The sequence below is a fragment of the Triturus cristatus genome, chromosome 1_2, assembly GCF_964204655.1.
Source record: "Triturus cristatus chromosome 1_2, aTriCri1.1, whole genome shotgun sequence".
NCBI lineage: Eukaryota > Metazoa > Chordata > Amphibia > Caudata > Salamandridae > Triturus > Triturus cristatus.
The window spans coordinates 1166158036-1166175031 of record NC_140580.1 but is presented as its reverse complement, the minus strand read 5'-3'; the positions used below and the strand labels follow the sequence as shown (position 1 = coordinate 1166175031).

Here is a 16996-nt window from a genome sequence, read left to right as displayed (position 1 = left end):
TGCACCCGATAAAAGGTGATGACAATGAGTTTAAACGTGTGTTTGTATACACACCCATATCCAAAATAGAACTATTAGAAATGAAGAAAGTGGTACCCAGTCATGACAAAGACCCAGCGGGTTTCCACCGTGAAATTAAAGATATGTTACTCATGGGAGAATATACCTACCCCGACATTATGACAATATTGAAGGTATTAATGCCTGCGGGCATTTACGAAAAACTCAAGGAAAAGGATTGGGAGGTGGGAGACCAGAAGATAGATTGGACAGCATTAGAAAACGAAGAAAAAGCTCGAGGTCCAGGTTCAGGGCTCGGGGACAAGACCAAAGCACTACCAGGTTTACTAGTACAGGTACTGCCACGTTTATTAACTACGAAAAAGGAAGACTGGGGTGCAATCTCAGCCTGTAAACAAAAATCAGATGAAGACACTAGTGATTTCTATTCCCGATTTGAGAAATGTTTTGGTATAAATAGTGGAATAAAAGCAAGTAGCGAGTCGTATCCACATCTGTTTGTGACAAAATTGGTTGAAAATGCCTTGCCCCAAGTTAAGAATAGAGTATTGAAGTTCGAGAGTACCTGGCAAGGTAACACTCCGTCACAAATGTTACAAATGTTACAGTACCATCACAATAGAATTAGAGAAGAACAAGAACATGAACATAGGCGCATGAAAGACACGAAAATGAAAATGCTAGTTTCCCAGACAGTGCCAGCTGACGGTCATAAAAAGGGTATAACACAGTCCAGTGTTTCAACAGGTCTTGTTAAAGGGACATGCAACTATTGCAAACAGCCAGGTCATTATGTACACGATTGTCCCGTTTTAAAACATAATATCGCCATAGGTAACACAAAAGAAAGACCAAGAGCACTTAGACAGGATCAGAACCAACAAGGAGCCCCGCAGCATGCACAGTCCATGCCAGCTCCGCAACAGTCTATGCCAGCTCCACCACCGCAGCCTATTGCTGCCACACAAACAACGACCCGACAGATGTATCAGACCGCACAGTATGACTATCCTGATTATCAACGATACTCATGAAACAGCCTAGAGAGGGAAGTTGGCTTACCCCTTATTGAGGTCCCTGTAGATCAAGAAGGACCTTATGTACACAGTGAACTATTAGGCCAAGATAGAAAATTCTTACTTGATACAGGGGCAAGCCGAACAACAATAAAACGTAGTGAAGTTCCAGGGGCACCCCTCTCAGGCTCACAGAATATTTCCCTTGGTTTTTCAGGAAAACCTATCATTAACGAAGTATCACAGCCTCTTCCACTTACGATTGGTCCCTTGACACAAACTACAGATTTATTACTTACTAAATCATGTCCAGAAAACTTGTTAGGCATAAAAACTTTGAAAGCTCTCGGAGCTATAATATGTTGTTCTCCAGAAGGAGTAAGATTGTTTTTACGTGATTTCAAAGGGCACTACGTGTCCCGAGACATGGATCACCGACTGCAGACTTTACCGACACATTTATGGGCACAAGGCCCTACAGATGTTGGTTGCATGAACATTACACCATATCGAGTCACACTAAAGGCAGGAGTGGTACTTCCACGAATGCGACAATACAAGTTACCCCCGGATGCTGTAGTGGCTTTACTGCAAATCATTGACGAGCTTATTACCCAAGGAGTGGTTGTGGAAACTGACTCCAATGTATGTAATTCACCGATAATTCCGATTCTTAAACGAACCGATCCAACAGCCCCGCCAGTATATCGATTGGTTATTGATCTGCGCGAATTAAATAAATGCATAGTACCACAATACCCCGTAGTCCCAGACATTTCTTCATTACTGACAGCCATTGATTCCGAAGCAACATTCTTTACTGTAATTGATCTCAAGAATGCCTTTTTCAGCGTCCCAATAGATCCGGAAAGCCAATACTTGTTCGGATTTAGTTTAAATGGACGAAGCTTTAAATTCACACGCGCACCTCAAGGATTCACAGAAAGCCCCAGCATCTATAGCCAAGCACTAAAACGAGAACTCGACAGTATCCACATGCCAGTCAACACTGCCCTGCTTCAATATGTCGATGATCTGCTGATCACCGCTAGAAGCGAACCTGAATGTGAAAAAGCCTCACTGGCGGTTTTACAATTTTTGGCCGAAAAGGGGCACAAGGTGTCCCCTTCCAAGCTGCAATTCTGTGTCCAGCGAGTTGTTTACCTTGGTCACTCGCTGTCCAAGGAGGGAAGGCAGCTTACATCAGATCGCATCCAGTTAATTGCTAATATGCCAATACCCAAGACACAAAAGGAGGTGCGGGCTTTCATAGGCCTCACTTCATATTGTAGGCAGTGGATCCCTCAGTATGCATTTCTAGCAAAACCACTCATTCAATTGACAACACAGGAGGCAGCCACATCGACTGTTCTCCCTTGGACTCAGGAACATACACAAGCTTTTGAAAGCCTAAAGAAAGCTTTATGTCAAGCACCTGTTTTAGCAACACCATGTTACAATAAACAGTTTACACTCTTCGTTACAGAACGCGAAGGTACGGCCTTGTCAGTACTCACACAGGAACAAGCAGGATCACACAAACCATGTGCTTATTTTTCTAGTACATTAGATCCCGTAGCTCAGGCTTTGCCTGCGTGCCTGAAATCAGTGGCAGCAACAGCTTTAGCAATCAGACAAAGCGATGCCATAGTATTAGGACATCCATTGACAGTACAAGTACCACATGCAGTAGAGGTTCTCTTGAACCGCACACAAACACAACACTTGACTATAGCGCGACTCACTGGTTACGAATTAACATTGTTTCAGCCACATATAGAAATCAGACGTTGTAGTACATTGAATCCTGCCACACTGTTACCAATAAACGGAACAGACCCACTAGCACATGATTGTATTGAAGTTATCACTATCACGACGAAACCCAGACAAGATTTAACAGACGTCCCATTGTTAGACCCAGACCTGACGTTGTATGTAGATGGTTCATGTATGAGAACAGGTACAGGAGAGCTAGTGGCCGCTTACGCAGTCACAACAGACACTGAAATCATTGAAACAAATTGCATAAATACCTTGTCAGCTCAAGCAGCAGAGCTCATCGCTCTGACACAAGCCTGTATTCAAGCCACAAATAAAAAAGTCAACATATACACTGATTCACGTTATGCATTCGGAGTTGTACATGACTTCGGCGTGCTGTGGCGAGAGAGAGGTTACTTAACTTCTCACGGTGCCCACATTCAGCACGGACCCCCCATTCATGCCTTATTAGATGCAATACATCTACCCACTGCAATATCAATTATGAAATGTAAAGCTCATACGAAAGTTACTGATGTCATTTCTCAAGGCAATGATCTAGCTGACAGAACAGCTAAACAGACTGCTCAAACTCAAACATCCGACATGACAAAGACAATAGTCCCGACACCAACACATTGCATGACGGTTAAGGATCCCGCTCTTGACGTAATTGACATACAGACACATGCTACACCAGACGAAATAAAGAAATGGACTGCATTAGGAGGGATCCAAACGGATCAAGGATGGATGACGAAGGAAAAATCTGTGTGGTTCCTTCCTGATTCAATGGTCCAAGTTATAATTAATACTGTACATAGTCCAGCACATCTAGGAGAAAAAGCGATGCTAGATAGCATTCAATACATTTGGTTCAACAAACATTTACGAGCAGCAGCTAAACAAAAAGTTCGTACCTGTATGATCTGTTGTCAGTTTAACCCAGGTAAAAGCATTCCCGTAGAACAGGGTGGATTTCAGCCTCCTGATCACCCTTTTGAAGTCCTCCAGATGGATTATATCCAGATGGAACGATGTCGAGGATTCAAATATGTTCTCGTAGTTGTCTGTGCTCTTTCCCGTTGGACAGAGGCATACCCGGTTTCAGATTACACTGCCCCGACTACTGCCAAACAGTTAGTTCGAGAATTCTTCCCACGGTACGGTTTACCACGTGTTGTCTACTCAGATAACGGCCAGCCGTTCTCATCCGAACTAATGAAACACGTTTCACTTTTGTTAGGCTATCAGTGGAAATTTCACTGTGTCCGACACCCCGAGGCAGCAGGTCTCGTGGAAAGACATAATCAGACCCTGAAAATTAGATTGTCCAAAATATGTAGAGAGAAAGGTGTCGACTGGGTAGTAGCGTTACCAGTTGCACTCTTTTACATGAGAATGGTAGCACACTCTCGAACAGGGCTATCCCCTTATGAAGTGATCTTCGGTAGACCACCAAATATGTGGGGGACGCCTATACCACGCAAAATAACTGATATTGACTGTAATATGCTGACAGATTACTTGGCTTCCTTGATGTCTGCACTACAATCTTGTCGTTCACAGGTAGCTGCAGCCTTTCCCGACAACACTGAGGTGAAACCCCATGACGTAATTCCAGGGGACTTGGTATTAGTGAGGAACTTTGACCGGAAGTCTCAGCTGGATCCTAGGTGGAAATCGCCTCAACTCGTATTGTTAACGACGAGGACAGCCGTGAAGATCGAAAAGGCTGGATACATTCAAGTCATATCAAGAAATTTCATGGACTACCGTCCGACGTAAATGACACACCTCGCGTGTCTTCACCGATTGACTCAAAACTTCCTTTGGTTGAACTGAATAACAATGAACAATATAAACTAAAACTTCGGTCTAACAAGTCAGGCAATTTGATTGTTTAAGTCCTCTCCAAGGTGAATCGGTCGAATTTGTCTCTGACATGTATCCCTTAGACCTGTATAGAGAAAGAAACAGAGGGATGAAGTTGAAACAACATGCGTACTGTAAATCACTGCGTAGTCATTGCACAGTGACGTTATTAATTTTGTTTTTCTTAAGTCTTTTAATAATCGCTGCAAGTATATTGTTGCACATATATTATCCTATTTCTAAACATGTTTACAATGTTACTGCTGAACATTCTTTTAGTGAATTACCCCCGCATGAGTTGTCCTATAGATTTGCGCTGCGCAATAACACGTTTATTAGTATGTTACATCATTCCCATCAGGTTAGCAATGCTACAAATTGTTGGATATGTGGTCGACTCCCTCCCTATCAGAACTATAAAGGAATGTTTCCTCTTTTTCCATACCCATTCACACACAATGGCTCCTGTGGAGCATGGTTTAGCTTAATTAATTCCCTAGATTCGAATTCTGCAGTTTACCAGAATAACTGGGTATGGGGAAATCTGAACTTAGTTTTACTCAAAGTCTGTCACCCTAACAAGGAGGGACTTCCCAAAAGAACAGGAACTGATCTAGAAAATGAAGTATATGGATTAGGTAATTTTACGCTTAATCTCATGATCCTGAATGTCGAATCCGAAGCTACACCAATCTTGCCCGCCATGTCAGTATTTCCAGTTAAAGGTGAATTATGTGTAAGAAAGAATGGTTCCATACATATGGGCCATAGTAGATGCACCACTGTAATAGAATTCAGTGATCAAGGCAAGTCTACATTTAGAGCTTCCCGCCATTCCTACTTCATATGTGGTCAGACGGCATACATACGTTTGCCACTAGATTGGGATGGTACCTGCTACATTGGATTCCTTTTGCCACCTGTTTTCCTAGCTCCTCCTGATTATCACAGAAATACTCATTTAGTACACAATAGAGGAAGGAGAGATCTCCCAATAGTTGATTACACTGAGACAGCATGGGAAAAATACACAGATTTCAATAAAGGTCTCTTTCCCTATATAGGTACAGTTACTAATAGTAAGCTGATACGTAGATTAACTAGAACCCTTGAAGCAGTAGTGAACGAAACTATTTCCGCCTTAGGCAATTTAACAGAAGAGCAGTCTGCTATGCGGATTGTTGTGCTTCAAAATCGTCTTGTCCATGACGTCATCCTGGCCGATAGGGGCGGAGCTTGTAGGGTCATCGGATCAAGCTGTTGCATTTTCATACCAGAAAATTCGCCATCTGTATATAAAGCCATAACTCGCCTTCATAAGATTGTAAGCCAGATACACCAGAATCCAGGCACCTGGACTTGGTCCGGTTGGTTTTGGAGTGTATTATCTACCTTTGGATGGAGGGTCCTATCCTTCCTAGGTATTGGCCTTCTCATACTATTCAGTTGCTGTCTATGTCTACAATGTGGACCAGCGATCTGTGGTCTGTGTGCCACATCGTGTATTCCACCACCAAGATTTCATTCATCACGGAAGAAGAAAGAAGAACAAATGATGCTATATGAACAGATCAACGGATTGATGAAGATTGATATCTCTTAACGGGCAAGTAGGGGACAAGGAGGGAATGTGGAAATATGGATTTTTATGATCAGTTATGTCCCCTATCTTGGACCCCAACGGTTTCATGTATAAATCACAAGTACATGTATGTTCCCTCCAGTTCCAGTTATGAAGACGCAAACACATGTGCGTCCACCGTCAACATGTCCTCTTTCAGATCCGCCATGAATGGGCCGGATATTCCATTCCTAAGTATGAAAGGCCACCGGCTTTATATGGTTCATTTATCCTATTTTACAGTCCAGGCGAGTAGGCCCTGATTCTGCCATCAAGCCTTTCTTGCCTTCTGCCTCTGAAAGCTCCAGTCTGAGCTCGCATCTGTATCCATGAACTTTGTCCTACTCCCTGCGCGGCTAACGGTGCCTGACATCAGCCTGTTGCCTGCCAAAAACTGTATTTCACCTTCGAAATTATCTGCTCCGCTCCCTATCCAATGCATTCCTGTCTAGTAGTTTAAGTAAACATTCTTCCAGCTACCGAGCAAAAGGCCCGGCTTCTCTGTCTTTATGCAAGTAATTCATAGCCCTGTTACTATGGAAGATTTCTGCCCTTGCATCTAGTGTAGACACTTAGACGCTTGTACACGCACTCACAGTCAGTATAGAATGGATTTTGTTCGAAAGACCTTTCTTTTTGGATAACACAGTTCTTTAAACATAGGATGTTAGATATGATTTGGGATTAGGTTGACTTGACCCCCCAGACTTCTGTCTCCACATGTAGAGCTAAATGTCAAGTCCCCTTCACCCCCTAGTTGCACGTCAATCACACGTCATGCTGCTGTGCGCGCATTTCTGCCAAGTATTTCTGCTGACATTGCGAAATTCTTTCATGGAACCACCCTATTATGACATCATACCTGATGACGTTCTTTAGTTACACCCAGTTACACCCACTTTTGCTACGCATGTATGTTTTATCTTTACTATCAATTGTTACGCCTCCTGCATTTGCTTCACTGTAATGCCTATTGTATAAAAATGATTACTTGTCAATAAAGTGGGGTCTTCACTTCCTGAACCTTCGTGGTGATGGAATATGGAGCTCCTCAATTCGAATTGATCTTGGAATAAAGCCCGTTCCGAACCTCTAATACCACGGATTCTGCCTCTTATTTTACTGAGCTATTATTATAGATTTTCCGCATCAAATTAAGTTCCGGTAATTAAATTATTTACCACACTCCGAGCCGCCAGCACCGCTCGGCCGACCTAGCCCTCGCTACCATCCCCCGCATCCGAAGAGCAATCTCCAGCCGCAGATCTTTCTCCCATCTCGCCGCCAAGACATAGAACACCCCCCCCCCCCCTCCTCCTCCTACGGCAGACCCAGGACCGACTAACCTTCAGGAGGCTACTCAAGACCTGGCTATTTGAGCAGTAGCAGCACCCCCCCCCCCTCCCCTAGCAACTTGAGACTCTCACGGGTGAGAAGTGCGCTCTACAAATTTCTGATTGACTGATTGAATCGCAGACCACTGACACGGTCCTCAAAGCTTACATGAAGAGAAACAATGATCTACTACCACTGTCCTTAAAGCTGACAAACTGTACACTCCTGAAACACTATTAAAGGGACTACAAATACTAGATGAGACACACAAAATAAGGAGGAGTATGATTATTTTCCACTGTGTATTTTTGGACCAGAGGCAGTATCAGGGAAAAGGTACACAGCCCTGTTTGTGACACAGCACACTTTTAAACAGATGTGCCAGGCACAAACAAGGACAGTGCTCCCTATTGCAAAGAATGCGCTGCCACAAGCAGCAGCGAACTTGTGCTGCCCCGAGGGCAGCGCATTCAGTGAAATACAGAGCGGCTGCTTCAAAGCTGCTCTGTGTTTCTCTGTGCAGGTGGAAACCCACCTGCACTTTAAGGAAGGGAGAGACCCCCTGCAGGCAGATGCAGTGAATGACTGCATCCGACTACAGCAGGATGTCTGGGGGGTCCATGGGACCCCTTTCTCCCACCCAGAGGGCTGCCTTCAGGAGGTGCGCTGACAGTGTACCACCTTTTTGTGGAGCACTGTGGATGCACCTCCCAAGGGCCTGTTTGCATGTGCGCCCTGATTGGTAATACTGGGCGGACGCAGAGGCAAAGAGATTCCCTCACGTGCCAGGAACCACATCCCCATCCAAATGAGGCAATGGCCTCTGAAGATAGCGCTGGTACTACATGTGTGCCGGTACTATCAGTAGTACAGAGGGGGCCGCACAAGTACTGTTACCTCAAAACACCTCTTGGGGACACTGTAGAAAACAAATGAATAATAGCAGACAGAGCTCACCACCGCTTCCATGAGTAGGTCAATATTTTGAGTAATTTCTCCTGCTCCTAAAGTGCTGCTGTATTTCACCATATGGTCAATGCTGACGGGTCATCACACCTCTGAAAGGCACAAGGCGGACACTCTGAGGTTGCCTGATGAAATGTATTTTGCACATTGGGTAACAAAAAGGTGCTGACTGGACACAAAAGTAACAGATCCACTGGTTTGCCAAACCTAGAGCCTTGCACGCACAGTGCCCAAGGGAACTCCACCAGGAATTAGATTGTACACTTATTCTATTAACTAGGACCCAACAAATACATCAAGAGGGACATGGACTATATGCAGCACCGCAATACATTGAAAAGCTGTGAAAAGTAAAGAGCGAGATGCCAGGTCTTCTCCTGCTACACGCCTAGCATCTGGAATCCACCCAGTCCAAATCTGGCATGACAGTTCCCTTCTCCAGTTCCAGAAAAAGCTGAAACCCAACTCTGCATGGACCACCTTGTCACTTTATAGTCCCTGGTACCATTAACTCGGAAATACACTCCCTCACCATCTTTTGGTGTCCCTACCACAGGGCCCTCACCGTGGCCGCCCCATCACGTCAAGCAAGCCCCCACTTACTTATACCTGCCCACCTCCCACTTGTAATGTAAAACATTCTCCTGTAGCGAACTCGGTTGCTTTCTAGTCGGGTTTGTGCTTTGAAAGTCTCACACAAACCTACTGTAGTAACAACAGATGGGCACTGACGACTTTGCGGTCTTTATAAATCTTCTTTATTTTCAGTCAATGGAGTTGTGGCAGCCACCAGGCCAACACCACAGAGCACCTGCCTCACAGTCAGATGCAAACACTCAAACAAAACACAATCATTCTACATTCTAACCTGGACATGACTGGCTCAGCTACATATATATCACTTAAACTGTCTGTGATGTTCTCAGTGAATGAAAAGACAGGAACACGACGTGATGAAGATGCAGGTAAGGTTTATTCACCTCAACCACCAACAGCCAACGTCAACTCACTAATAATGGTACCAGACGATTTGGAATAAAAGCCAATGTCATCTCTATGTGTCTCAGTTTGTGGAACATCAGAATTGACCACCACTATACGACTCTTATTCCAAATTCTCCCATCTACGTTCTTGACAGCATTCTTAAATATTTTAACCACAGATCTAACATTAGTATACTTAGACCAAGGTCGGCATCCAACAGGAGCTTTAATCTTTACAAGATCACCCTCTTTTACCACCTGAGATTGAGCACATTTCTTATCATCAAAGTATAATTTCCTATTAAACTGTTTATCCAATTATCTCCTCCTCCAAGCTCCCATCTGGTTGTTAAAAAAACCTTCATTTAACTTCATCCATCCTGGACACAATTTAGAGTTGGGAATCCTACCTTTAAAAAGTTCAAAAGGAGATCTCCCAGTAGTCAAATGTGGAGACATACAGTAAGCTGAAATCCTGACCTGAAGAGCATTTTTCCAATTCAAGCCATTAGCCCTGGCTAACTGTATGCTTTCTTTGAGAGTTTTGTTGACCTTTTCTACAGCTCCATTGGTTTCTGGGAGATAAACAGCACTCCTCTTCTGAGCAATGCCACAGTTATTTAAGAAACATTTAAATTAGTTCAAACAGAACTGAGGACCATGGTCAGAGAAAATGTTGTTGGGAAAACTCTCCCTCTTAAAAAATTCCCTCTAAAAATGTGATAACAGATTCTGTAGAAATTTCTCTAACAGCACCCACCTCAATCCACCTGGAATATAAATCCAAAACAATAATTAAATAGGGAGTGTCATTCACACCGTGCAGAGGACCAACAATGTCAATAGCAACTTCATCCCAGGGATGGTTGGGCAACTTCCTGCAAACCATGGGCATTTGCTTAGTCTTCAAGATCTTGTCACTGGCACAACATTCTGCACACTCACAAACCAACCTCTCAATATCTAGATCCATACAAGGCCATCAGAATTGTAACCTCAGCAACTCTTTTGTCTTAACTATTCCAAGGTGACCATTGTGAGCAAGATTAAGTAATTTGTTCCTAATACCTCCCGGAGGAACTAATTTTGAGCCCCGAGCAAGCATACCATCAACAACCGAAAGGTTGTCACCAACTAAAGCCCAAGGCTTCTCCAGATGCTTGTTGTTCATCAACATCTCCATCACTTTCTTAATTTCTTCATCCTTCTCAATTTCAACCTTCTAATCAACTTCACTAACAGCACCATCAGTGATTTCACATACATTGATCACATCATAATCAAGACTCTCCTAGTCAGCAACACATTCATTAATGTTAACCAATCTAGAAAGACAATCAGCTGATTTGTTGATGGCACCGGGAATGTATTCAACTTCAAAATTAAATTCTTGAAGAGAGATGATCCATTTCTTAATTATTGACGAAATAGAATCAAGACCCTTCTTTGAAAATACTTCTTTAAGGGGCTTATGGTCAGACAACATGTTCACTTTTGTGCCCCAAATCAGATTCCTAAACTTCCTTAACGTTCAAAATATGGCCAACAACTCTTTTTCTATAACAGAATAGTTGAGTTCAGACCCTCTAAGACATCTGGAGGCACAGGCAATCAAACGTTCTTTTCCATCATACTTTTGAAGTAAAACCGCACCCAACCCTTTTTCAATTGCATCTGTCATGATGTATGTAGAATCACCCGGCACAAACGCTTGTAAAGATGGGGCTTTTTTCAACTCCTCCTTAATGGAAGCAAATTCCTTCATACAATCCTCTGACCATTGAAAAAACTACACTCTTAGCAGTGAGTTTTCTAAAATTTTGAGTCTTATCAGCATAATCAGGAATGAATTTACTATAAAATTCAACCATGCCTAAAAAAGAAAGAAGCTCCTCCTTATTGACTAATTCAGAAATTTTAACAATAAAATCAACCAATTCTTTCTTAGGGAAGACATCATGTCCAGTAATCCGATGGCCGAGATAATTCACTTCTTCTACACCGAACTTACATTTCTCCTTTCCAAGAGATAAGCAAGCCTCTCTAAGACGTTCTAACACTGCACACACATGAATGTTGTGTTCTTGCTTTGAGCTACCAAAGATTAATAAATCATCTTGATAACACCGGACACCTGCAAACCCCTTTAAAATCCTTGACATGATATGCTGAAACACCGAATCTGCAGAAATAAGTCCAAATGGCATCCTACGAAACGTATATGTCCTTATAGGCGTTACAAAAGCTGTCAACTCCTGAGAGGATTCATCTAGCTCAACCTGATGATAAGCGGACGCCAAGTCAAAAGTGGTGAAGTATTTGGCACCTACCAAGGTACCAACCATGTCATCAATATTTGGTAATGGGAATCTGTCTACAATAACTTTTTTGTTCAAGGAGCGTAAGTCTATGCAGAGACGTAATTCTCCGCTGGCCTTCTTAGCCACAACTATGGGAGCCAACCACTCAGTGGCTTCTACCGGTCCACTAATCTTTCAATTTATTTTTGAACACCAGCTTGTTCATTCAAAGGAATCCTCCTAACTTTCGCAACAACTGGGACAGCACCTTCTCTTAACCTAATGCGTGCGATGTTTATACCCTTTGAGACAACCAAGATTGTCTCTAAACACATCAGCAAATTGCTCAGCAAACAGAGGATGAATCGTCCACTTCTTGAAACTGAACTTGTGGAGAAGCATTAGGATTAAGACGAACACCAAGTAGACGTTGATGGGGCCACCCTAAAAGAGAATCACCACGTTTGGCCACATACACTTTTCCAGCAATCATTTGTCCACACAGTTCAATAGTAGCTAAAAAATACCCTGACATCCTAATGGGTATTTCCCCATAACCTAAAGGAGAAAGGTCACTTTTGACTAGCTTAACTTTGTTATAGAAGTGTTGCCGGAAAATGTCCTCACCTATCATGGTCAAGTGAGAACAAGAATCAAACTTAAAATTAAGTAGTGTACCTTCAAATCCAACCATGTGAGTGGAATGTTCTGCCCTTTGCCCATTGATCTGAAAAGTAACTACTTAAACCTGTGGTTAATTTTTTGTTATTGAATGATCACCTCTCTTCACTTTGCTTTTACAACATTTTGCAAAATGACCTTTCCTACCACAGGTATTGCACACAACACGTAGAGCAGGACAAAACGAAGCATTTACAAGATGTCCTAAACGCCCACACCTAAAACAAGTTGGTTTCCCATCAAATGTAGAGATCCCAGCAGTAGCAGGTAAAGAAGCGTTTTTATCTTTAGCAGTCAAATTTTTGCTCTGTACCTGGGTTCAACCTCTTCTACATTCGTACCAGTTGTGATAGATTTTCTTTTCTCACTACTAGGTTCATCAACACATTTCATTATGTGTTCTACTTGTTTTGCAATTGTTATGACTTCCTCTAGAGGAGGTTCATCTTTTAACCGTAGTTCTTGTCTAATGTTGTCATGAGCACACTTCAAGACAAATTGATCTCTAATTCTCTCCTCTACCGCAGGACCAAACTTGCAAGAGGATGCCAGTTTTTTTAGGGCTGAGACAAATTCTACAGCTGATTCATCCTTCTTCTGTTCCCGAAGGCCAAAGTGGTACCTTTCCATTAATGTGCTCAACCTTGGAAGATAATGATGATCTAGCTGCAAGATACATATCTCATACTCATTGAGATTCCTTTGTTCAGCCGCACTGAGTTCAGGTAGATGTTCCAGTACTTCCTGCCCTTCTCCCCCAAGACAATGTAACAATAATGAATGTCTTTGTTCTGCACTTAAATTGGTACCACAAACTCTTGCGTAATATACAAATATTTTTTTCCACTTCTGCCATTTAACATTCGGTTCACCTGGACTAGTCAGAAAGAAAGGCGGTTGTGTCTCATTCTGCATTTTGCAATGATGTTACACTACAAACACTTGTTAGATGGCAATAATAAAAAACAAAATTGAAGGATTACAAACGAATATGTTGTAAACTTATGAAAAAAAACATGCGAGTAAAAACTTCGAATTTTGTCATGCCCGAAGAAATATATCATTAAAAGAGAGATGCACAACCTTCAAATATGCAATACAATCTTGTAAATGAAGTCTTACTTCTTCCCTTAATAAAATGTGTGCCAGTCACCGAGAGCGCTGGCTATCAAAAATGCTCACCGTAGCACAAGAAAGCTGGCCAGAACCTATATAAAGTAACTTGATACCTTCTTTTGTCAAGGGTATGCCAGTCACCGAAGACGCTGGCTATCCATGAAAACTCACCGTAGAATTTTGAAAATATTGTGCAAAACATGAAAGTCTAAACACAAGGTTTGTTAAAATGACAAGCATTTAGGTCACAGATAGAAAGCGATGAGAATATTCTATGTGAAAGCGGTGTAACCATATAATATCACACTCTACAGACCTGGAGACCCAATCAGCTTCGGTGTCCCTCGAGCATCTACGTTATTCTCGCTTGCCTTCACCAGGACTGCTCGAGTTATCCTTATTTTACCCTAATTTACCGTCCTCCCCTGCACTATATTCCCATAGAAATGCATATGGTTCCAACACCCCCCCTGTCCTTCGTGGTAAACCTCTTCCCCCTTTCTTCGCCCAGGGGTCTCACCTCACCACCTCCGTCACCTGATCTTCTTCCTCGTCCGAGGACTCTGCTTTGCGGCGCCTGAAGTTCTTCCCTGCAGGCATCCTTGGCTGTTGCCCCTCTGGCGCTCGGAATGTTCTCTCCCCTTGCTGTGGCCCCCTCCCTCCTCTGGTCTCTGGGGGGGCTCCGATCAGTACCCAGGCTTCTCTCCTGTCTGTATTACGGTCTCCCAGAGCCCGGTCACTCTCCTCGTCTCTCTATCTCACTCCTCTCTGCAGGGTGTCACTTCCCTCGCTCTAGTCTCTTCCCACCTTGTGAAATCTTGCAGTCTCTCTGGTAAGATGATCCATCTCCCCAACACTCTTCTCTGGAGTCTGTATGTCTCGTCTGTAATATGGTCTCCCGCCTGGCACTCTCCTCTCTTTGGTATCAGTCTCTCTCTTCTCTGGGGTCTGTCTCTCTTGCGTGTAATATGGTCACGGTCTCCTGTCACTTTCCCCTCTGTGGTCAGTCTCTCTTTTCCCTTGAGTTCACTTGTTCTGTTTCTCTCTTCTCTTATGATGTGTCACTCTCTCTTCTCTGGAGTCTGTCTCTCTGGTGTGTATTATGGCCTCTCTCCTGTCAGTCCGTGTCTGTGATCTCTCTCTCTTCTGTGGAGTCTGCTCTCCCCTGGCACTCTCCTCTCTTTGGTATCACTCTCTTCTCTGGAGTCTGTCTCTCTGGTGTGTACTATGGCCTTTCTCCTGTCAGTCCGTCTCTGTGATCTCTCTCTCTTCTGTGATGTCTACTCTCCTCTCTTTGGAATCACTCTCTTCTGTGGACTCTCTCCGGCTTCCCCCTCCTGCTCCGTGTGCCCTCCCTAGCAGCCCTCTGTTTGTCCCCGGTGCAGACTCTCAGTCTCCGATCCTATAACTACGACTGTCCGACCAGAGCTGCGTCAACAGGGTCTCACACCCAATCAGATGAGCGATACCATAATCTACTAGCGTCGACACACGTGTGCGGGCCCATGACTCGTTGCAGAAAGTCCTGTAGCAGGATTGATCAGAGAAGCTCGGCATAGGATTGGCTGGTTGAACTCTCTCGCCTGTCTGGGTAGTATATCAACACCTGCAGTGGTTGGGGGAGCATGAAGATTGTTTATTGGCTGAGAGGCCTCGGGGACTGCGCAGGGAGCCTAGATTGGTCGGATCACAGTCTGTAGTAGTTCATTGGCTGACGTTATGGGGCAAGCGCGCAGGAGGACCTGCCTTCCGTTAGTGGGCGGGTCCCACGTTCGCCCCGCCTTCCGTTAGTGGGCGGGTCATCCGTTAGTGGGCGGATCCATCAATAACACAGAGAGATGCGCGCTGTCCCCGGGACTGACAGCTGTCAGTGAACCGGAAGCCGGGGTCGGACACCGTGCCCGAGAGAGGCGGAAAGGGCAGCGCGTCCCTCCGTGGACTCCTGAGCCGGCACCGCTGGTGAGTAAGCGCATCACTGACGCGTCCTCAGGCCGGCTAGACACTACCTGGCAGGCGTCGCTGGGAGCCTCCCGGGCCGTAGGACTGTCATGGTACGTCATTGGCTCCGCCCCTCGGCTCCGCTGTCTGGGCTCGTGCTCCGCCCCCATAGGTAGTGCTGGGGCCCCGCGCCCCTGACTAGGAGGACTGGCCGCGGCTAACGGTGCGTTTCCGTCCTGCCGACGAGAAGCTTCCTGCGACTCCCGCGGCTCCCTGAGTGCTCGCGCGTACCTGCTGCGCTCATTCCGCATTATGAGTGACCCTCACGCCCTGTAGCCGCGCGCCTTCAGCATCATGCGTGACACCCACGTCACAGCCACAGCTTCACCATCAATTGGGACACACGCTGCAGCCATCTGCATTTCACGCATGTAGCAACAGGTGGGACACTCCAGCATGCTTTCCGCATCATGCATTACACGCAATCCACAGAAACACATGTGGGACACATGCTACAACCATCGGCATTTCACGCATGCTGCAACGGGTGGGACACTCCACCTATACTGCAGCATGCTTTCAGCAACATGCTGGACAGTTGCATCACAGCAGTGGATGTTCAGGATGTTGCTGGACTCTCACTGGCAGCTAGGAGCCTCACTTGTTAAGGAACTTGTGGAACATCGACATACAGACACCAGCTAGCCTCACTTCTGTACCAAGCGGCACCATCCCTCAGGAACAAGCCACACGCATTCAGGAGCATGCAGGACACTTGGGCTTCACATCATGTGGCACACGCTTTGCTACTGTTCACATTCTGCAGCACAGGATACTCCTATGCTGTATACCTTCCAATACATGGGATGCACACCAGCCTTAGCTGTGCACTAGTGCGAAAAGGCGCGTCTTTCATCAATGCGATGCACTCTCATTCCACTGCGCATGCGCTGCCATAGCATTCCACTAAAGTACCACACTTGCAATCCATAGCTGCCAAGGTTTTAGATTGCTACGTGTAACATTTTCATAATTTCAGTGTAATTATTAGTGACATTCAACGACTATGAGTGACACTTTCTCGCAAGCAAAATCAAGCAATGAAGGCAAGGGAAACGTATATATAAAATTACATCCACGCGCTCCACTAAAAGTAAATTAAATGAGTGACGCAACTTTGCGGACAGACTAGTGACTGCTGCTGAGTTTGGTGTGCTCTTGATCTATGCCTTACTCTGAGCACTGCAGGCATCAGGTCTCCACCCTGTTTGCGGAAGGCCTCAAACTGTGTAGCAGTTATTGTGCTGCCTTTTGGTAGCAGGCTTTACTGTCTGTGTATTATAGACTGCAGATTCGTTCTGTGTGTGGCTGTGGGCACC

The 16996-nt window shown here is 44.6% G+C and overlaps 2 protein-coding genes across 3 annotated transcripts in view; one reads left to right on the top strand and one right to left on the bottom strand.

Moving 5' to 3' along the window:
- Positions 1-15498, bottom strand: part of C1_2H9orf78 (chromosome 1_2 C9orf78 homolog) — a 109705-nt gene extending 94207 nt beyond the window's left edge. The window contains exon 1 of the mRNA XM_085613996.1: positions 14200-15498. Within this exon, the coding sequence (XP_085470122.1) occupies positions 14200-14279 (80 nt within the window). The 5' untranslated portion in view covers positions 14280-15498. The remainder of the gene's footprint in view (positions 1-14199) is intronic.
- Positions 15499-15502: 4 nt separating this feature from the next.
- The window catches only part of USP20 (ubiquitin specific peptidase 20), a 647940-nt gene continuing 646446 nt past the window's right edge, over positions 15503-16996 (top strand). For both annotated transcript variants that reach the window (XM_085613993.1, XM_085613994.1), the window contains exon 1: positions 15503-15638. The gene's annotated coding sequence lies outside the window, so the exon portion shown is untranslated. The remainder of the gene's footprint in view (positions 15639-16996) is intronic.